The 22,636-nt window shown below is 36.5% G+C and overlaps 2 protein-coding genes across 2 annotated transcripts; both read left to right on the forward strand.

Moving 5' to 3' along the window:
• Positions 1-371: 371 nt before the first annotated feature.
• LOC141377147 (uncharacterized) lies at positions 372-4,391 on the forward strand. Its single transcript, XM_087279078.1, has 2 exons — positions 372-1,758; positions 3,140-4,391. The coding sequence occupies exons 1-2, from the start codon at positions 1,602-1,604 to the stop codon at positions 4,306-4,308; spliced, it is 1,326 nt and encodes a 441-aa protein (XP_087135204.1). The 5' UTR covers positions 372-1,601; the 3' UTR covers positions 4,309-4,391.
• A 3,593-nt stretch (positions 4,392-7,984) lies between these two features.
• Positions 7,985-21,014, forward strand: rrh (retinal pigment epithelium-derived rhodopsin homolog). The gene is given in 7 exon segments (NM_001004654.3): positions 7,985-8,232; positions 13,195-13,385; positions 14,909-15,008; positions 15,117-15,270; positions 18,224-18,392; positions 19,897-20,075; positions 20,158-21,014. Coding segments are annotated over 7 exon segments (1,026 nt in total). The 5' UTR covers positions 7,985-8,105; the 3' UTR covers positions 20,264-21,014.
• Positions 21,015-22,636: the final 1,622 nt, after the last annotated feature.

Genomic DNA, 22,636 nt, shown 5'->3' on the forward strand with positions numbered 1-22,636 from the left:
AAATATAAGTAGACAGATTGAACCCTTAAAGGACATTCAAGATGAAAAGCAACCAGAACTATGAATAAAGTCAAACAACTCTTTTCTTTTGCAAAAATTAATGTAGCCTGTACTCTTTTTGATTTATTTTATTATTATAATTATAATGTTATTATAATTGTAATTGTAGTTTTTATTCTGTTTAATATTTTTTTACGATGTGGATTTTGGTATTATTTGATTGTTAAATATGCAGCATATACAAAAAAACTGATAAAAGTTTCTGTCCATCATGTTGGTCACGCTAACCCCCATGAACTATGTCTAAATAGATAGCTAAATACAAATAAAAAGAGAACATTTTTTATTTTTATTTTTTATTTTTTAAGAAAAGTTATGAGGCTGGAGGTATTATAGACTTTGCAAATTCAGTTTGCAGACATTTGTAGGTACTGACAACTATTGTATGCGTTCTTGGCAGTTTTTTCATGTCTTTTTAATACTGTCCATATCGGTATCGGAATCATATATCGACCGAAGTTAAGAAATATAACGTGATATAAATTTTTGACATATCAGCCCTATAAGTATTTAATAATAACAATATAGGAACCATGACTGTTGTAGTCGTGTTTATTTGGTGCAAACCTTTTTTTTAACCATGGTTTTGCTTTTGTAACATTGTAGTAGTCTATTAGTACTACAGTAAAGCTATAGTATTCATAACTGAACCACTGAACCAAAGCATGTTGTAACAAAAGTTATGCAGTAATGTATACAACAACACACACACGCACACAGACACTTCAATTCTATAATACAGATGTTTATTAAAAGCATTTACAGTTGATGTCAGAATTATTAAACACCCTTTAATTTTTTCTTATATTTCCCAAATGTTTAACAGAGCAAGGACATTTTTATAATATTTCATATAATATGTTTTTTTATGTTTTTGTTAGCTCCTTAAGCCATATATATTTTTGGATTGTTTATAGAACAAACAATCGTAATACAATAGCTTGCCTAATTACCCTAACCTGCTTAGTTAACCTAATAAACCTAGTTAAGCCTTTAAATGTCACTTTAAGCTGTATAGAAGTGTCTTACAATATAAGCTCATAAACATAATTAGACACTTATTTTTACTTTATTTGCACTATTTAAAAAAAATAAGCATAATAATTAGAAGCAAATATTACAGCATGCTTTATTGTAATCGATATGCACAGATAAAAAAGCATATCCATTACAGCCATAGATATTTATACCTATGCATCACAACAAACACTAATAATACTTCCGTCCAAACAAGCAGATGCAGAACGCATCTTATGGAGCAGAGGCTCCGCCCATAGAACGAATCGCGCCGCGTTGCTATAGCAACTCTGGAACTTTGGAATGGATTCTCTGGATTTGTCTGTTGGCTCTCAGATATTTACATCTGTATTTCTATGGTTAACTCTTGCAACCCTCTCCTGTTTTCAGACATCAGAGAAAAAAAGTAGTGCAGTTAAGGTAACAGTTGTTTCCAACACTGTAATAACGCAAGTTGCAAATCGAGTGTACATTTGACAGTACTTAACACCACCACAGTATCTCAGTTATACTGTACATCTCCCATGATGGAGAAGAAATGCAAAAATAACTTTTGGACGGCGATTTTTGGCAATAAAAGAGCTAGTAAAAAATCCAGCAGTAACACTAGCTCCAGTGAAGCTGAGAAGAAGGACCAGGGTGTGGATGCTGCCATGCTACAGTCTCTAAAAGATGTTGAGAGTAAGTTACAAGACCATGTTATGAGAATAGGAAATGTGTTCATTTAATACTTCTGTGATTCAGAAATTTTAATTCACCCTATCTATTGTTTTTGTGCAAGAATGTTTTATGTAGTGTAATTGTCACTCTTTACAATAGTAAAGTTCTGTTAGTTAATTTTAGTTAATGTGTTTGCTAAAACTAAGAATGAAAAATACAGCATTCGATAATAATTCAACATGCATGAATGCATTATAAAAAAATCCAAATTTGTGTTAACAAGAGTTTGTATTTGTTAGTTAACAACAACTAACAAGGAATGACGACTGACTTTGTTTAATATTATTATGAAACATTATGATGATTAACTAACCTATGGTGAAAATCAATTTTTGTAAGCTGTTTGGACAGAACTGTGTGTAGGTATAGATCGTCTACAGTCATATTGCAGTGATATAAAATCAAAAATCTTTTTAAAAAAATGTCCAGACTTTAAAATTGGACCCAAATCTCAGTGGTTTTGAGGCCCACCACAACGTTATGTAGGACTGTGTTTTTTTTTTGTTGTTTGTTTTTTTTTTGCCCATTGAATTCATTGACAAGCGCCATGTTTCTATAATAACATGTATACACATGTCCACAGTTTCAAACTGGGATTAAAATATTTGTTACAACTCTCTGGGATTTTTATAAGTTTAATAAGTTTAAAACGTTTTTAAAAATGCATGTTTGTAATAAAGGAAGTAAAATCGCTATGTAATTCTTAAGCGCTATAATCCCAACGTCCACATGGTGTCAGTAAACATTAATGTGTCAGTGTGTTTGTACTGCAAAAGGCAATTGTGTGAGACTTATCATTTGAGAAAGGCTTGAATAAACTCTTACACAAATACATATAATAAACTTTTGGCTAATTAAATGTATTTCAGCTTCATCTGTGTCTGTCACTATCACTGACAGCTGTTTATCTAACGTAATGCATGAGAAGCAGGCAGCGGTGGGCGAGAAGAAGCAGCTCATTTTCATTTAAAGGCACAGGCTATAAAAACAGCTACAGAATACTCAGACAGCAAAATGGGCACACTTTAGAGGATTTAATAAATAATGTGAAACTTTACAGACACATTTTGGAGAAACCAAAGGCTTATCTTACATCTTGTAAAAGGGGTGAAATAGATGCCCTTTAACAAAGATGAATAAATTCTGTAATAATTGTGTATTAGGATACATTCAAATATCAATACTTACAACACAAAATGACAGTCTAAATGTATTGTTGTATGCTGTTGTAGCATTATTATAAAGATTTCATAAGAGACGTGTTTTGATTATATTTTATTTAGTTTTGTTCATATATTGTCTTCATATTTATTATAATTACGGTTTGGTGTCATTCCTCTAGAAGCTGCAGTCCACACCAGGTCTGACTGGAATGCTAATGGGGCGCAAGAAAGACAGAAGGAGAAATCCAAGAGCAAAAAGAACCTCTGGAAAGTCCTCCTCAAAGCTGTTGGCTGCTCTAACATTGACACTGCCCTCGTCAATGATGCCACTGAAAAGCCCTTTGAGCCCAACTGGACTGCTGACGTACCTGCAGTCCCTGAGGCCTCTGAAAGTCCAGTCTGTGTGGTGTCCGGCTGTGCTCCTGATGTCTGTGAAACCTATGAAGTTCCAGTCTGCATGGTGTCTGACTGTGTTCCTGATACCTCTGAAGGTCCAGTCTGTGAGGTGTCCGACTGTGTTCCTGATGCTTCTGAGGCCCCTGAGAGTGCAGTCTGCTTGGTGTCCGGCTGTGTTCCTGATGTCTCTGAAGCCTATGAAGGTCCAGTCTGTGTTGTGTCGGACTGTGTTTCTGATGCTTCTGAGGACCCTGAGAGTGCAGTCTGCATGGTGTCCGGCTGTGTTTCTGATGCTTCTGAGGTCCATAAAGGTCCAGTCTGTGTGGTGTCAGACTGTGTTCCTGATTCCTCTGAGGCCCATGAAGGTCCAGTCTGCATGGTGTCTGACTGTGTTCCTGATGCTTCAGAGGCCCATGAAGGTCCAGTCTGTGTTGTGTCGGACTGTGTTTCTGATGCTTCTGAGGACCCTGAGAGTGCAGTCTGCATGGTGTCCGGCTTTGTTCCTGATGCTTCTGAGGTCCATACAGGTCCAGTCTGTGTGGTGTCTGACTGTGTTCCTGATTCCTCTGAGGGTCATGAAGATCCAGTCTGCATGGCGTCTGACTGTGTTCCTGATGCCTTTGTATCTCCGGTCTGCATTGAGCCTGCCTGTACTGCTGGGGCCCCTGATGCTGGACCCAGATTGAGTCAGACTGAAGTGCTGACCCCCTTCAACATCCAACTCCCACTGAGTTCGACTGGAGTGCTGACCCCTCTGAAGCTCTGGTCTGCGCTGAGTCTGACTGGACTGCTGAGGCCCTGGAAGCTTCGGTCAGCATTGAGTCAGGTGGGAGTACAGACACCCTGGAAGCTCCGGATGACATTGAGTCCAGTTGGAGTGCTGATGCCCTTCAACCTACAGCTTGCACTGAGGCAGATTGGACTACTGGAGCCCTTCAACTGCACTTTTTAGTCCATATCTCCATCTACATTTTATCATATTATCTTATATATAATATTATGTGTAATATAATTGTTGTGTAAATAAAATTTGTTTGCAATCAAAATCAAATGGTCTTGCTTTATTTATTTAGATCATGACCCACTGATCAGAACCTGGGAGAAAGTTGGAGAAATCAACCAAAAGTATAACCGCCAACTTATCCAGCAAATGATTTATACAGCGAATGCCCTTCCAGCAGCAACCCATCACTAGGAAACACCCATACACTCTCATTCACACACATACAGTAAGAACAATTTTAGCTTACCCAATTCACCTGTACCACATATTTTTGGACTTATGGGTGAAAACGGAACACCCAGAGGAAACCAACGCAAACATAAGGAGAACATGCAAACTCCAAACAGAAATGCCAACTGACACAGCTGAGGCTCAAACCAGCGACCTTTTTGCTGTGAGGCGACAGCACTACCTACTACACCACCGCGTCACCCACCCACCTGAACATGTTTACAAATACAGTCATTTATTCATGTGATTCAAAGCTGAATTTTTAGCAAACTCCAGTCTTCAATGTCTCATGATTGATTATCTTTTTCATTCTAAAGCCCGACTCACACTGTGATTTTTAATAATCCTAAATGATGGTAGAACGTCAGACTCCATGAACATGACTATGATGTTACACTGTAGTGCTCAGTCATCATAATATCAGACTCCATAGTGTCAATGACGTTTTTTACCCTAACAAGTCAGTATAATTTCTTTGTGTTTATATGAAAGAAACTCAAACAGGTCAGGAACGACTGGACAGAGAGTCAAGTTGACAGATTTTTTTATTTTTATTGGGGTGAATTATTCTTTTGAAGAACCTCCGTTTGGTGTTAGATCCACTGGGTGACGTTGAAACCTTTCAAATCTGCTTCAATTCAAAATAGACATTTGTGCTCTATTATCAGTCCCTCATTATTTTTTGTACAAGTATGCTCGTGTTCTTTAGTTTAATCTCTTAATTATGGCTTTTTTTGCATTCATGTATTTGCACTGAGCTTTTGTACACCTTTAGAAGAGTCTAAATAAATTGTGTGTGCGTGTCTGTGTGGAGAGAGATAATGTTAAAAAGAAAGTGACAAAAGTAACAGAAATGAAAACTACACTTTTCAAAAAAGGTTTATTCATTTGGGATCTGTATGACACCATAAATTAATGATAATCATTAAATAATAATAAATAATGTAGTGTAGTGAAACGATAAATTGTATCCAAAATAAAAGTTCATACTTACAAAATATATTTGTGTGTACTGTGTACAGTATGTGTGGCATGATTGGCTGAACAGCATGAAATACCATCAGTCTACAGATATTTCCTATTTCTCTGTTGCAATCGGTATATCATAATAATTAATCCTGAAAATGCTAAAGCAGTGCAAACACTACCAGATTACTGTTGTGTTTGCGATAAGGAAAAACTCTAACAAATGCAGGCATTTCTTCTTTTTTTCTTTTTACTGAACTAGTCTGCAGTATAATAATATTTGTGTATATAAATACTGAATGCATAATTGGTGAGATTGTGAGGCGTGCACTCGAGTAAATTATGAAGGCGATTTTTATTCATTCACTAGAATTAATGTGATTATGTTAGTTCCACAGCTAATTATCAGACACATGTAGAGTTAATGCGTTCCAGTAAAATATATATAAATAAAATGGAGTGGGTGCTTTTTAAAATGAATGACGGTGAATGAATGAAAGTAAAACCGGTAAGCCGTCAGACAAAAAGTGCCCTTCTAAATTGAATCAGCAGGATACCCTTCTTGGTCTTTCATTTACTTTGAAGACATACTGACTACATTTACATAGTACTTATTTGCCCTAATCTGAAAAAGACAATAATATAATTAAGGTGTTACATGTAGTGCTTTTGAGTCTCATGTAATTTTGAGTGTTTCATTTTTAATTTTTCAACTTTAACTGCAGTTCGGCAGTTTTACTTTCACTAATAAACATTTTATTCATGTGTCTTTTATTGACAGCTGCATGTGTGGATCTTGTCACAAAATGCGGCGAAAAGTCCTACAGTACATGACGTAATGCCACAAATATAAGCATACTTCATCTTAAATCCATTTCACTTGAGTTCAGTTATAAGTTTAGTGCAATTAAGGTAATCAAAAATCGCTGTTTACATGGTAGACTCTTAATCACAGTATTGTCTTAACCATATTAAAATCGTATTGAAGTATTGTTGCACATGTAAACAAACTCAATGTTTGACTCAACCACTCCATCAGGGCTCTGCAATCTTGGATATGCGAAATAGAGTAGACAGTATGGCTCAAGCTTATTGACAGTGGAAGATGATTCACGGTTAGTCGTGTCAGGAATCCAACCACAGATTAGCATGTTGTCCTCACAGAAACAGGCTCAGCCATCACACTAAATCAGCTAAGCTGTATATTTATGTTTAAATGTAATTAATGCTACACACTTTAAATGCAGCAAGTAATATGTAAATGATGTTTGCACATGCATTGTAATTTTGGCTCGAGAGATGGGTGCCTAGGGGGTTCAAGCAAAATGGTACAAACTTGGGGGAACGTGTGTCCTAAAAGTTTGAAAACCCCTGCTCTAGGGGCTTACTATATGACCTCTGTCACCATCTTGTGGATGGACAAGGTGAAACATCTTCGATCTGCTCAGTATGACAGGCTGATGGATGCTGACGCACTGTATCTCCAAAATTATAACTATTTACTATAGGCTTATCCTCATATATATATATATATATATATATATATATATATATATATATATATATATATATATATATATATATATATATATATATATATATATATATATCCTTATAAATGAACTGCATAGTTGCAATCTAAACAATTCTCACATGCAAAGCATCAGAAGTACATTATGTTGTCCAACAGCTGCAATATTTGTCAAACTGAGTTTATTGATCTGCTGTCACTCTATGTGGACGGAGTAATACACAAAGGTGAGGAGGCTGTGAGTGCTGTTATTACAGAAATTTTCCACAGCTATCAGCCAATCAGACTGGAAAACCAGACAGAACTGTTGTATAAACTGTACTATATAAGTTGTAAAAAACTACAGTATTGGGTTTATATTAATAGAGTTGTTACCATATCAACTATAGCATTAACACAACAGATTAACTAAACTATAGAATGATCCAAACTCTATATTTACTATGAATTAATATAGTATTTTTTCATTCGGGATCTTATTTCTATTTTAACATTTTTAACAAGCTCCCCTTCATCTTAAATAAGCCGTTTAATCCAAACATGATGTAATAACATACTTGAAATAACAACAATTCCACCAAGTGCTTAGATATATTTGACTTTACTTTTCTGCATTCACACAATCTCAAATCTCAAACTATTATATCTGCCCAAAAGGCCTGAATAAAACTCATCAGTATGTATATTACCACACTTTTAATGTTTTTAAAAGTGAAACATGCCAAAAAAAAAAACCTTCTCCACCATCCAAGTAAGCTTTTGTGTTGTGTGGAATGAAAATCTTTCATGTGCGGATTAGCAGGGAAACAACGGTTTCTTCAGTCCTCACAAACCAAGCAGAAAACATAATTAGAGAACATAATCCAGGCCAATGCGTTCCTCACAATCACCCCGTAACCTTCCCCTAACACACACACAACTCACGCAGTTTGATGACCTGCTTTCTGGACTTCAGATTGTGCATGATCTTGTTGGATGCCAATGTGAGACAGAACTGAAGCCGGAGTGGTGTGTGTATATGATTATGTGTGATAAAGAGATGGAGTCTGGATTGCTGAACGTTTCTGCTGAGACTGTTTATGGAGAAAAGAGCGCCTTTACACAAACTGAGCACAATATTGTTGCTGCTTACCTCATCACAGCAGGTAAAGACCAGAGTGTGTTTGTGTGTATGTGTGTCTAATGGGATGTGAGCTATATGATCAAACTGAAATAAATGTAATAATAAATGAATAATAATTAGTCCAGTTTAGAATCCAAATCTTATTTTGGGCCTAATAATCAGATTAAACACAATCTTAGCTTTGAACATTTTCAGAACTTTGTAATTTGGTAAAGATTCTTTAAAAGTTATGAATAAATGTTCTTCCAATACGTTAGACCACTAGAACATAAACACAATAAACATCATGTGTGTGCACTGCTAACAATATTTGTAAATTACACCGTAATTAACTGTAATTTGAACTGTATTTTACTGTAGGACAGTTATGCGGTATGTTACAGTATTTTAAAGTTGCATTGTGAAATTGACTATATTTTACAGTAAAGATATACATACAATTCTGTTAATACACATTCAGCAAAATAAATGGTGCTGTAAATGTAAATACAGTATTTTTGCTTTAATTGATTTACAGTAAGTTACAGGTGAAATGCTGCAAGTACTGTAAATTGTGTAGTAAATTGTTAACAGTGTATGTATTGCTTTCTTACTAAAGATTTTAATGTTTTTAAAAAATTTTATGTAATTTTTTTTTGGTTGTGGTGAGTTTGACCTAAAAAAATACTTAATAATTTTTTAACTTGTGACACTTTTGGTGTCATGAACATGCCAGCAAAATTCTAATACTATGAGGTGTGGAATGTGCATGAAACATATAATATTGATGGTAGTTACTGACAGCTGCATAAATGATATTGTAGAATATGAATCAATAAGGACTATATGAAAAGGCAAGACTAGTGTAAAGTTCTCAGTAGTGTAGTGTAGACCTTTTTTATTCAAACTATTCTATCAATTAAAAAAGTTAAGGAAGTGAAGAAATGAAACTGTTAAATAATGGAATTAGAGTACATAAAGACACGTGGAGCCTTTGAGTGATTCTAGAATTGTGAGTAGATTTTGTGTCTCTATTATAAAAAAATAAATAAATAAATAAACAATATATATATATATATATATATATATATATATATATATATATATATATATATATATATATATATATATATATATATATATATATATATATATGAAAAAATTGTATAATAGCACAGATAAAATCAAGTTATCTTTACAAATAATGTTTGTATTTAGGTACAATTTGCCTTAGACAACAAAATATTGACTTAATCCACTATTTTGGAATGTCCATCTCCCTGATCATACATTGAGCTTTAATTATCATTGAATAATTCCGTTTAATTTTCATGTTTACTTTAATAAAAAATTAGTTGCATGAAACATACATTTTCGTTATTTTTTAGTAATTTCAATTATCAAAAAAAAAAAGTATTTTGTCTATCCCTAAATTCTGGTCAACTCTATTACATCAGATAGAAAAAAAAAAACATGTCTTATCCTCTGGTGGGAAACTCTCTATAAGTCATTGAGACACGTATTCTCATTCATTTGTACAAAATGTTTAAGATACAGTAAGAGTAGATGAATTATTTGTCAACTCTGTTATTATGATATTTCAGTGAATTTCTCGTTCACTTTTTATACATTCATTCATTTGCTTTTTGACTTAGTCTCTTTATTTATCTGGGGTCGCCACAGTGGAAAGAACCGCCAACTTATCCAGCATATGTTTTATGCAGCGGATGCACTTCCAGCTGCAACCCATCACTGGGGAAACTTTTTATACATTTTTAGACATGTGGTTTGAGGTTAGCACTTGCTATAGAACAAAATATTGGATAATGCCAACCATTGATGTCAACTCTGTTATTATCAACTCTGTTATGGTTTAAATTGTTTAACATTAAGTTAAACAACAATTAATAGAGGAGAGCGAGGATGAAATCAACATGGGATGAAACAGATTTTCTCGAAGCCATGTCAACATTTGCTTTCCAGGCTATACAGCACATTCAGCATGCAACCCTTAATGGAGCTGCCAATTATCAGCTGATTTTAGTACGGCGTCCTGCGGTTAAGTCTGAATTTCAGATTTTAAGTGCAGAAAGTACATTATTGTAGCGGTTCTTTTTTCCTTATTAAAAATTGTGTTTCTATTTTTATACATCAGGGCAGTAATGATCAATTTACGGGTTATTTAGTGCAATAACACATCCTTAAGTTTTTCAGTTTGGTTAAAAGAGCAAGAGTTCCTGTGGGGATGAAAGTAACACTGTTATTATGCCCCACTGCTAATAGATAAAACATATTTTTCACTTTTACATTAGAGTTTGCAGTGTTTGGATTTAAATGTTTTATAAAATGAATGCATATTGCCAATAATAATAAAACATATAACAAAATTGTACAAACTTTTAACATTTTGCACTTTCATTGGTCTTGAACAACCTGGACCATACGCTACTTGAAAACTACAGACCAGTATCCCTGCTTCCATTCATGGCCAAGATTCTGGAGAAAGTAGTGTTCAATCAAGTCCTGGACTTTCTTACTCAAAACAATCTCATGGACAACAAGCAATCCGGCTTTAAGAAAGGCCACTCAACTGAGACTGCCCTGCTCTCGGTCGTGGAGGATCTCAGACTGGCTAAAGCAGACTCTAAATCATCAGTCCTCATTTTGCTGGACTTGTCAGCTGCTTTTGACACTGTCAACCACCAGATCCTGCTATCTACGCTTGAGTCACTGGGCGTTGCGGGCACTGTTATACAATGGTTTAGATCTTACCTCTCTGACAGGTCATTCAGGGTGTCTTGGAGGGGAGAGGTGTCCAACCTACAGCATCTAAACACTGGGGTACCTCAAGGCTCTGTTCTTGGGCCACTTCTCTTCTCCATCTACACATCATCTCTAGGACCAGTCATCCAGAGACATGGATTCTCCTACCACTGCTATGCTGATGACACCCAGCTATACCTCTCTTTTCATCCTGATGATCCCTCGGTTCCAGCTCGTATCTCAGCCTGCCTGTTGGATATTTCACACTGGATGAAAGATCATCATCTTCAGCTGAACCTCGCAAAAACGGAAATGCTTGTAGTTTCTGCCAACCCGACTCTACACCATAACTTTTCAATCCAGATGGATGGGGCAACCATTACTGCATCCAAAATGGTGAAAAGCCTTGGAGTAACGATTGATGACCAACTAAACTTCTCTGACCACATTTCTAGAACTGCTCGATCGTGCAGATTTGCACTCTATAACATCAGAAAGATCCGACCCTTCTTATCTGAACATGCAGCTCAACTCCTTGTTCAAGCTCTTGTTCTCTCCAAACTGGATTACTGCAACTCTCTACTAGCTGGGCTTCCAGCTAACTCTATCAAGCCTCTTCAACTGCTCCAGAATGCAGCAGCACGAGTTGTCTTCAATGAACCTAAACGAGCACATGTCACTCCGCTGCTAGTCCGTTTGCACTGGCTGCCAGTTGCTGCTCGCATCAAATTCAAAACTCTGATGTTTGCCTACAAAGTGACTTCTGGCCTAGCACCTTCTTATCTGCACTCACTTCTGCAGATCTATGTGCCCTCCAGAAACTTGCGTTCTGTGAATGAACGTCGCCTCGTGGTTCCATCCCAAAGAGGGAAAAAATCACTTTCGCGAACGCTCACGCTCAATCTGCCCAGTTGGTGGAATGAACTCCCTAACTGCATCAGAACAGCAGAGTCACTCGCTATTTTCAAGAAACGACTAAAAACTCAACTATTTAGTCTCCACTTCACTTCCTAAGCTGCAATTGCCTCTTTGAATATCACACTAACTGTACAAAAAAAAAAAAAAAAAAAAAAAAAAAAAAAAAAACTACTAACACTTCCCTTCTTAGACTTTACAGACCTGAAACTTGCCTTTAGTACTTATTCATTGTTGCTCTTAGTTGTGTAAATTGCTTCCTTGTCCTCATTTGTAAGTCGCTTTGGATAAAAGCGTCTGCTAAATGACTAAATGTAAATGTAAATGTAAATGGAACAATTTGATAGACCTAAAATTTAAAATGAAAACGCAGTTTAATATATTTTTTGCAAAAATAAAAGACAAAATATGTTTGCAGTGAACATTAACAAGGTCAAAGTCAGATATAATTAAAATAGATAAGATTAAGCCAGTAAATCTAGCAAATATTGATGTCTTTTGACTCACCCATGCCATGTGTTACTTTGTCCCATACTGGAAATTTATTGCAATTTATTGCAATCTGTTCAAAATATAACCCAATACTGATAGACCAGACTTATGACACAGCAAACCACAGCAAAAATATATTTCTGTCTAAAACATTATCTTTTAAAAACAGGTTTTTATGAAAATTGGTACTTTTGTACCTGCTTTTTGTACCCCTAACAGAGTAAAATGTTCAGAATATTACAAATACATACATATATATATATATATATATATATATATATATATATATATATATATATATATATATATATATATATATATATATATATTTTTTATTTATTTATTTATTTATTTATTTTTTTAAATAACGTATTGAAATGAATAAACAAATAATTTTAAGTCAACTATTTGATGCATTGGGTTCAGTGTAGTAAAATTATAGTATACACTTTTGTTTTACTACTAGTGTAAAACATTCTCGCAGTGTTTGCAAAGTGTGCAACTCTAAAGTTACTGTAACCAAGAAAAACGCCTTTAAAAACTTCTTTTAAAAATTTATTTTTTGACCTCGAAGGTTAACATTTAAGTAAACCATTTTTACAATGTCATCGGAGTGTTAACAAAATACTCCTAGACCACTTTATTTAGTTATATGAGATATTTTCATCTTTCCACGAAGCTGACATTTACAGATTCAGACAAGCTTCAGAAATGTCCAGCAATGCTGTAAAAACGGGTGTAAAACGGTCAAGTGAAAATGGGAAATGTGTCGAGTGACGGATTATTGTGGTGAATTATGTGCTGGCAGAAGTCTGAACTCTGTGTTTGGTTTCAGGAGTGATTAGTCTGTCGAGCAACATCGTGGTGCTGCTGATGTTCGTGAAGTTCAGAGAGCTGAGAACCGCTACTAATGCCATCATCATTAATCTGGCATTCACGGACATTGGCGTGGCTGGCATTGGTTACCCCATGTCTGCAGCTTCAGACCTGCACGGGAGCTGGAAGTTTGGCTATATGGGATGCCAGGTGTGCACATTATACTGTATATACTGTCAAAGCAACAAAACAACTAAAGTAAAGTCATTCTGATTAAGTAACTAATGTTGTGAATATAGCTGAGTTTCATTGTTTGGGGTAATTAATTAGAATATATCTAAAGACATGAAAAATCTAGAATAAAGAACACTACTGAAAATAGGTTACTTAATTGGTTTTCTTAAATAATTATTTTACTTAATAATAATAATCGTCAAAGTACAGTTTAGAGTAAATAACTGTGCCAAGGTATTTAGTATGATTACACACTTTTTGAGAGTCTGATTTTTAATGGAAGTGTTCATCTGTATGTGAGCAGCCTTTCTAAAAATTGATTATCATATCTTTTGACTTTGTTTTCTGAACTTTGATTTAACTTGACTCTGTCTTCAACTGAAGATTTGACTTCTCACACCATCAGACAAAATCAGTGAGTATTGGACCATGACCTGATTTATTATCACAAAGATTTATTATCATAATTTAATATTTAAATTTAAATATTATTTAAATGTGAATAATATTTAATATTAAAACTTACTGTATATAAAATAGCATGTGCATGAATAAATGAAAATCTAAATGTTTATTCTGTTCATAAGCACAAAAAAGTACAAATAAATAATATATTCCCTACTAGATTTTTTTTATTAGTTAAATTTTTAATTGATTGTGATCCATGGAGAAAAAATAAAACAAATAAAAAACAGAACAGAACTTTATATTTATTTGTTTTAATTAAAACTGTACATACAAATGTAAATATTTACTCTGAAATGTTACGTGAATTATATATTTACTTTAGTTATATTATTAATTTAGTTATTGGTATCTAAATTGTTATTTAATAAATATGTTATTGTTATTTTGCTATACAATTAATTATTATCGACGAGCTGTCTCAGAAATTGTAAATTATTTAAATAGGCTCTATTCTTATAAATATACTGCATAGTTGCAATCTAAACAACTACATTCTTGACTAAAAAAGCCTCAAAAGCACATTTTGTTGTCTAACAGCAGTAATATTTGTCAAACTGTAGTGTCTCTCTGCTTGTTGCTGGCTGTATGTGGGTGGAGTAATACACAAAGGTAAAGGGTGCAGAGACCTTTGTGTGATGGTCCTGCCAAAATATTGCGCAACTATTAGCTAATCAGATTCAAGAATCAGACAGAACTGTTATATATATATATAAACATCCACACACACTCATTCACACTCATATGCTTTGGACAATTTGGCCTACCCAATTCAACTATACCACATGTTTTTGGACTTGTAAAACCGGTGCACCTGGAGGAAACACGCGAACGCAGGGAGAACATGCAAACTCCACACAAAAACTGACCCAGCCAAGGCTTGAACCAGTCAATTATATATATATATATATATTATCAGACACTTCTGTTATTACATTTTACATATTACATTTCAGATGCACGTTTTTATTATTTAATTATTTTCATTCAGTTTTTCATTCTTTCTAAATAATATAATACTGCTTCTGTTCTAGATTTACGCTGCGCTGAATATATTCTTTGGAATGGCCAGTATTGGACTGCTTACAGTGGTTGCCATTGACCGATATCTGACCATATGTCGACCTGACATAGGTATGAATCTCCACAAAGTGACTGCCATTGTCTCTGTGGATGCTATATGGTGAACATCAATCATTCCTTATACTGTAAGAAACCATTAATGTGTGTGTTTCTCCACAGGACAGAAGCTGACCACCCGCTCATACACTCTTCTGATTGTGGCCGCATGGCTAAATGCAGTGTTTTGGTCCTCGATGCCCATCGTGGGGTGGGCAGGATACGCTCCAGATCCCACAGGAGCAACATGTACTATCAACTGGAGGAACAACGACACGTGAGCAAACATCACACAACACACAACAAACCACAACACACTTTAGTCTAGCTGTTTCACCACTCTGCATGCTAGCATTCATACCGAGATTGTACAGAGAATAGGTTTCACCATCAGGAGGGGAACTTCAATGCTATGTGGAAACTTCCACTATGGGGATTTTATCAGAATCCAATCATATTAAAGAATAATAAAACTGGCCAATGAGTTTGTTAGTGTCAGCGTGCACAGCTGGTGTCAATTACAATCAGTGTTGAATAAAGATGCCGCTCCTGCCATGCTGAGGCATCCTTTTTGATTTCGGAGCCTTTCACTTAGCTTCTGAGAGAGTCTGAGAGAGAGGGTTTCTCCAAGTATTCGTCACAGAGAGAGAGAATGACAAAGCAGGCTGCTTCTCCCGGTCTAGAGTGTGCGATACGTGGCAGCACATGATCGAGCTGGAATTCTCCCTTGCCTGCCGTTCTTTGGGTCCAGTCCTCCAGAGCGGTTTGTATTCAGCAAGTTTCCCAAAAGAGCAACGCAGTCGTGCAGAGCGTCTTTTTCAAGATGTCGTTCCGACTGTGCGTTTCTGGATGCGGTGGTTCCTTGTCGCCAGATGATGGGCTGTGTTGGATGTCTGGGGGTCCAGCATGTTAATGCAGTGCTCGCGGGCAGTCCATGCCGTCACTGTAATGGCATGTCTGTTGCGCAGTTAAAATCGCGGCTCGCTCTTGCAAAAGAGCGACCCACCCCAGTTGTTCACTGCTCTGCGGCTGGCACTTGGGCAGTTCTGAGGGTCACATTGGGAGTAAATCTGCCACCTTTTGGGCTCGTGGACCTCTCGCTTCTCCATGCGCACCATCCAAGCTTCAAGCAAAAGAATCGCTCCATCCTCCCGGATGATCACTCTCGCTTGATGACACAGAGGATCAGATGTCCATTGTTGCATCGGAGGGTGGGCTATCGCTGTCTGACGAGGATCTGAACTCGCCCCATCCCTTCGAAGTAATGAGCGCGGCGTCGGGTTTGGAAGCGGACATGATGGCTGTGGTTTACCGGGCTGCTTCGGTCGTGGGTCGATGGTTCATCCCCCAGCACCACAGCCCGACCGACTAGACAGGTGTTATGTGGAGGATATTAAGAACGCAGTCTTGGAGGGCACCTTTCTCTGCCCGATCTGCGTGCGCTTCCGCCCTCGCCACCCTTGACGGTGGAGCAGCCAGGGAGTACCAGTTGATTCCCCAGATTGAGCTTGCCATCGCAGTCAATTTATGCCCGGATTATGCCCTTTTTCTGGCGTGATCAGTCTCGTCTCCCGTCCAAGACATGTAGGTTATCTGCCTTCCCGGGGCCAGAGCCTTCACATCCGCGTGCCTTTGCATGCGATGGCCACCTACCAGCGCTACCAAACGCAGGTGCTGGCCCAGTCACATGAGGGTGGAAATCCACACACGTCAGAAGGCTACACCTCTGGTGATGCAGGTGGGGGGGGATACTTTGTTCCTTTATCACAGCAATTGTCCCTTTTTACTCATATGTTAGAGTCTGTCAGCAGTTGAACGCACAGTATACTACATTTCATCAATAAATGAACACTAGAAAGATTCATCTCAGTTCACTCTTTGTATGGAAAACAGGTGTAACATTAAACCACTCAATAACAAACTCACCAGAACCTCTATTAGGTACACCTGTCCAACTGCTCGTTATCGCAAATTTCTAATTAGCCAATCAAATGGCAGCAACTCAATGCATTTAGGCATGTGGACATGGTCAAGACAATCTGCTGCAGTTCAAACTAAACATCAGAATGGGAAAGACAGGTGATTTAAGTGACTTTGAATGTAGCATGGTTGCTGGTGCAAGACAGGCTGGTCTGAGTATTTCATAAACAAGCTGATCTACTGGGATTGTCACGCTCAACCATCTCTTGGGTTTACAGAGAAGTGTCCAAAAAAGAGAGAACATCCAGTGATTGGCAGTTCTGTGGGTGCAAATGCCTTGGTAATGCCAAAGGCCAGAGGAGAATGGCCAGACTGTCTTGTGCCATTCCTGTCAGCTAAGAACAGGAAACTGAGGCTACAAATCGCACAGGCTTACCAAAACTGCAATAAAAGATTGGAAACCTGGTTGCCTGGTCTGATGAGTCTCGACTTCTGCTGCAATATTTGGATGATAGGGTCAGACTTTGCCATCAACAATATGAAAGCATGGATCATTCCTGGCTCGTATCAACAGTTCAGGCTGGTGGTGATAGTGTAATGGTGTGGGGGGCATTTTCCTGGCACACTATGTGCCCATTAGTACCAACTGAGCATTGTGTCAATGTCACAGCTGGTCTTTTGAACATGACAATGAGTTCACTGAACTCAAATGGCCTCCACAGTCACCATACTCAATCCAATAGAGCACATTTGGCATGTGGTAGAGCTGGAGATTATCATCTTGAATGTGCAGCCAAATCTGCTGCAACTGCGTGATGTTACCATGTCAAGCATGGACCAAAATCTATGAGGAATATATCCAGTATCTTGTTGAATCTATGCCATGAAGCATTAAAGCAGTTCTGAAGACAAAAGGGGTCCAATCCATAAGGTGTACCTATTAAAGAGGCCTGTGTTCATGCTTGACTACTACTACTAATGCTTTTTATACATGTATATAGTACTTACTCAAACGCTCACCGTTTCAATATACATTGTAACTATTATTTTCCAAAGTTGTAAATTAAAGCAAAGACTGCTGGACTTTGTTTACAAAAAAACTCTAGTTGCCCTAACCCTAACATTTGTACATTTTATAGATTAAATGTAAAACAAAAAAGCCTTTTACTTGTTTAAAATAGTCACAGATTTTTTTTGATTCTCCTCACACAGTTTTAATTGAACACTTCAGTGTTGATAGTGCTAAAAAAGTGAAGTATATTTGGCTTTTAAATTTGAGTGGTGATTACACTGTTCTTGTTTTATTGCAGATCTTTTGTGTCATATACAATGACTGTGATCACCGTCAACTTCATCATTCCTCTGTCGGTCATGTTCTACTGCTACTATAACGTTTCTGCTACTGTGAAGAGATTTAAAGCTAGTAACTGTCTGGACAGCATCAACATGGACTGGTCAGACCAGATGGATGTCACCAAGGTAAGCGGCAGCATATATACACTGTAACTCTCAAAAAGTTAAGGTAACTCAACCCATTTGAGGAAACCGATTGCAGCAAACCATTCAAGTTCAAAAACTGATCCTAATGAGTAGTGTGAACTTACTCCATTTGAGTTAATGAAGCAATTTGAGCACAGTAAAACCCAATAAATGTAGAGAACTCAAACCAACTGAGTGCTGTAAAACCTAATAAGTTAAGGCAACTCACACCATTTGAGTTAAACAGAAACTAATCTATGAGTAGTGAAAGCTTACTCCATTTAAGTTGAAGTAATGAGTTATTTAATTAACTCAACACCTTCAACTCTGAGTTCAAAACTCTTTTCAAATAAGTAAAATTTATTAATTTATTCATTTTCTTGTCAGCTTAGTCCCTTTATTAATCCGGGGTCGCCACAGCGGAATGAACCGCCAGCTTATCCAGCGAATTTTTACTCAGCGGATGCCCTTCCAGCCGCAACCCATCTCTGGGAAACATCCACACACACATTCACACACACTCATACACTACAGACAATTTAGCTTACCCAATTCACCTGTACCGCATGTCTTTGGACTGTGGGGGAAACCGGAGCACCCGGAGGAAACCCACGCAAACACAGAGAGAACATGCAAACTCCACACAGAAACGCCAACTGAGTTGAGGTTCGAACCAGCGACCCAGCAGCCTTCTTGCTGTGAGGCAACAGCACTACCTACTGAACCACTGCTTCGCCCCATAAGTAAAATTAACTTTCAGTGACTTTCGAGCTGACTACACTCATTTCATTTAATAAAGTTGACCGTTGGGTTTTACAGTAATTTTTATTTTAGTTTAAATTATCTTTATACTGAATGTTTTAAAAATATTTTTTTTGTAATTTGTGTGTGTTTTATCATTTATTTTATTTGCTGGTTTAAAATATTATATTAGAGATTTAATTGATTTATAAAATGTTTAATTTCATTTTACTCTTCATAAAAAGTAACTGAAATGACAAATCATTTTTATTTAGCCAAAATATTTTTAGGATTTGAAAAATGAATAAATTAAAAGAATAATTTTCTGAACCCATAATAAACGGTGGTTAAGTGGTTTAAGAAGGTCACTGGTTTGAGTCCCGGCTGGGGCAGTTGGTATTTCTGTGTGAAGTTTGCATGTTTTCCCGATGTTCACCTGGGTTTCCAAAACGTGCTCCGGTTTCCCCCACAGTCCAAAGACATGTGCTATAGGTGAATCGGGTAAACAAAATTTATTTTAGTCTTAGTGTGTAAATATGAGAGTGTATGGGTGTTTCCCAGTACTGGGTCATGGCTAGAAGAGCATCCGCTGCGTAAAGCATATGTCAGAATAGTTGGCGGTTCTTTCCGCTATGGAGACCGCTAAAAAATTAGGAACTAAGCCAAAAGAAATTGAATGACTGAATAAAAAGCCAATGCACAACTCTAAATTACAACTTGCTCTCCAATGTAGTTAGAACTAAATGTTCCTTCATTTTTACAGATGTCTGTTATAATGATAGTGATGTTCTTGGCTGCCTGGTCTCCGTATTCCATTGTGTGTTTGTGGGCATCATTTGGTGACCCCCAAAAGATCCCAGCTCCGATGGCCATCATCGCCCCCCTCTTAGCCAAATCATCCACCTTTTACAATCCCTGCATCTACGTCATCGCCAACAAGAAGTACTGCCATCATTTTTTAAAATGTATGTGATAAGTCAGACATACTCTTTGCTTACTAATAAGCTGTATTTTTTGACTGCAGGTTCAGGAGAGCCATTATAGGAATGATACGATGCCAAACACGACAGCGAGTCACGATCAACAACCAGCTGCCAATGATGGCATCATCAGTGCCGCTCAACCCATGAACATTGACGCTCAGATATTAAGAAAACATTCAAAAAACATCAGCGCTGGACGCTCTCCATCTGCTCCACTGTTTTTAAAGGGATAGTTCACCCTAAACATGAAATCTCACCTTCAAGTGGTTCTTAACCTTTATAAAATTCCGATGAACAAAAATGAAGATGTTTCGAAGAATGTTGTAAACCAATAACTATTGACTTTGTTCACTGTAAAAAAAAAAAAATTATATGATCAATTAGTCATGACAGCATGTTATTAGGCCATTGCAACTTATTAAAACACACGCTGTTTTGAGTCAGTTTAACATATAAACTCAATGGATTCATAAGCTTAATTAGATTTAGCTTAAAAATTAATCAACCAGGATTTATTTTACAGCGTAGAAGTTAATAAATATCACAAATATCATAAAATAATAAAGTCAATAAAAGTATATATATTTTCAATATTCTTCAAAATATTATCTTTTGGGTTCGGAAGAAAGAAAATGTAACAATAATGACCACATACTTTTTTTTTGAATGAACTATTCCTTTAACAGCAGTAGGGTACCATTACATATGAATGTAAAGTTCTTATAGCATGAACATTTTTCTTGCGAATGGCTTTGACTTTGTTTTACTACTACTATTCAGAATCTAGTTTGATGGACTGATGAGTGTAACGTTATCATCTGCTTACTGCAAATCTTGTGATACTACTGTCCTTGATACTGTATGTGCTTAAGATTTGAATAAAAATAAGTCCAGTATGATTTATTTATCATAATTGTTTCTATGAGTTTGCATGTTCTGCCCGTGTTCGCGTGGGTTTCCTCCGGGTGCTCCGGTTTCCCCTACAAGTCCAAAGACATGTGGTATTGGTGAATTGGGTAAGCTAAACTGTCCGTTGTGTATGTGTGAATGAGTGTGTATGGATGTCTCCCAGTGATGGGTTGCAGCTGGAAGAGCATCCGCTGCGTAAAACATATGCTGGATAAGTTGGCGGTTCTTTCCGCTGTGGGGACCCCAGATTAATAAAGGGACTAAGCCGAAAAGAAAATGAATGAATGAATATGCATGTTCTCCCTTTGTTCATATGTTTCCTCCGTGTGCTCCGGTTTCCCCCACAGACCAAAGACATGAGGTATAGGTGAATTGGGTAGGCGGCTAAGTTGTCCGTAGTGTGTGGATGTTTCCTAGTGATGGGTTGCAGCTAGAACAGCTCTGAAAATGTATATAAGTTGATGTACTTTTAACTCAAATGGTATTTTGAGTAGAGGACGGGGCTTTCTTTTTGCGCATCATTCCCACATAGCAAACTAAAGAGGAGCATGGTTAATTATATTAAAATAAAGTTGCTATGGAAGCCATAAAGCTGACATCAACAGAAGGACCGCCACTCCAGAGGCAGAAGTAAATACTCAGACTTTCATTGAAGATTACCAAAAAATGTGTTCAGTGGATTCATTTACATGGATTAATTGTTCAGCTTAAGAATAAAAATGTAAGCAAACAAAATAAACATTGCAAATTTGGATTTAACATCAATCGGTCAAAATATGGATGAATAAATGTTTAAGTGTCATTCAGTATAACAGGTTCATGTAAAAATCTAACACCATGCTTATTCTGACCTCTACTTACTAACTCCCAATGACAAAAAATGAATGTAATTAGTATTGTCATCATTTAAAATGCAATAAATAGTTAAACCTTTGTTTTCCATTGAGCTCCTGTTATAAAAGCTGCTGTGTTATTCAATTTTTTTGTTTAGATTTTTGAGCCTAATTTTACAAGTGGCTATTTTAGTAAATGTCAATCCTTTTTTCCACATGTATTTTTAAAATCATAAGAACTTGATACAGTTTGTCACTAAAAATCATGTCCTCTGGCATGACATTACTGTATATGCTAATTTTAAATGGTCAATCTCAATGAAAAATTTCAATTAGTTTAGGGACGTCATTTAAGATCGTGTGACTGAAGCCCCCTGTGAAGCCCATGATGCACACTTGATAAGTTTTTGTCAGAATTTCTCACATATTTAGAACCACTATAAAATTTTGCTGTCCTTTGTGACTACCCATTTATTTAATAATTTCATATATAATACATGTACAACATTGTAGATGAATTGCAATTTGTATATTATTAAGAGTTTTTATTTATTTTATTTTTGCCATGTCAGCAAAAGAAATATTCCAGTAAAAAAGTTAGTAACCACTATATTTTTTGTCAAACATCAAACTACATACAGCAGGGAAAATAAGTATTGAACATGTCATGTTTTTTTGGGAATAATATTTACAAAGGACTGTACTGAAACGTGTTTGATTATTTAAATCAAAGCTTTTTTCAGCTCAAAGACGCCTCTAATGTGGAGAATGAAGTCAT

Source organism: Danio rerio, chromosome 13 (assembly GCF_052040795.2).
Source record: "Danio rerio strain M-AB ecotype USA chromosome 13, GRCz13ab, whole genome shotgun sequence".
Classification (NCBI taxonomy): domain Eukaryota; kingdom Metazoa; phylum Chordata; class Actinopteri; order Cypriniformes; family Danionidae; genus Danio; species Danio rerio.

Excerpts from the sequence above, each read along its gene's own strand:
- LOC141377147 (XM_087279078.1), top strand. The coding sequence starts at position 1,602 with ATGATGGAGAAGAAATGCAAAAATAACTTTTGGACGGCGATTTTTGGC. Across the intron at positions 1,759-3,139 it reads GTCTCTAAAAGATGTTGAGA|AAGCTGCAGTCCACACCAGG; the intron begins GTAAGTTACAAG and ends TCATTCCTCTAG.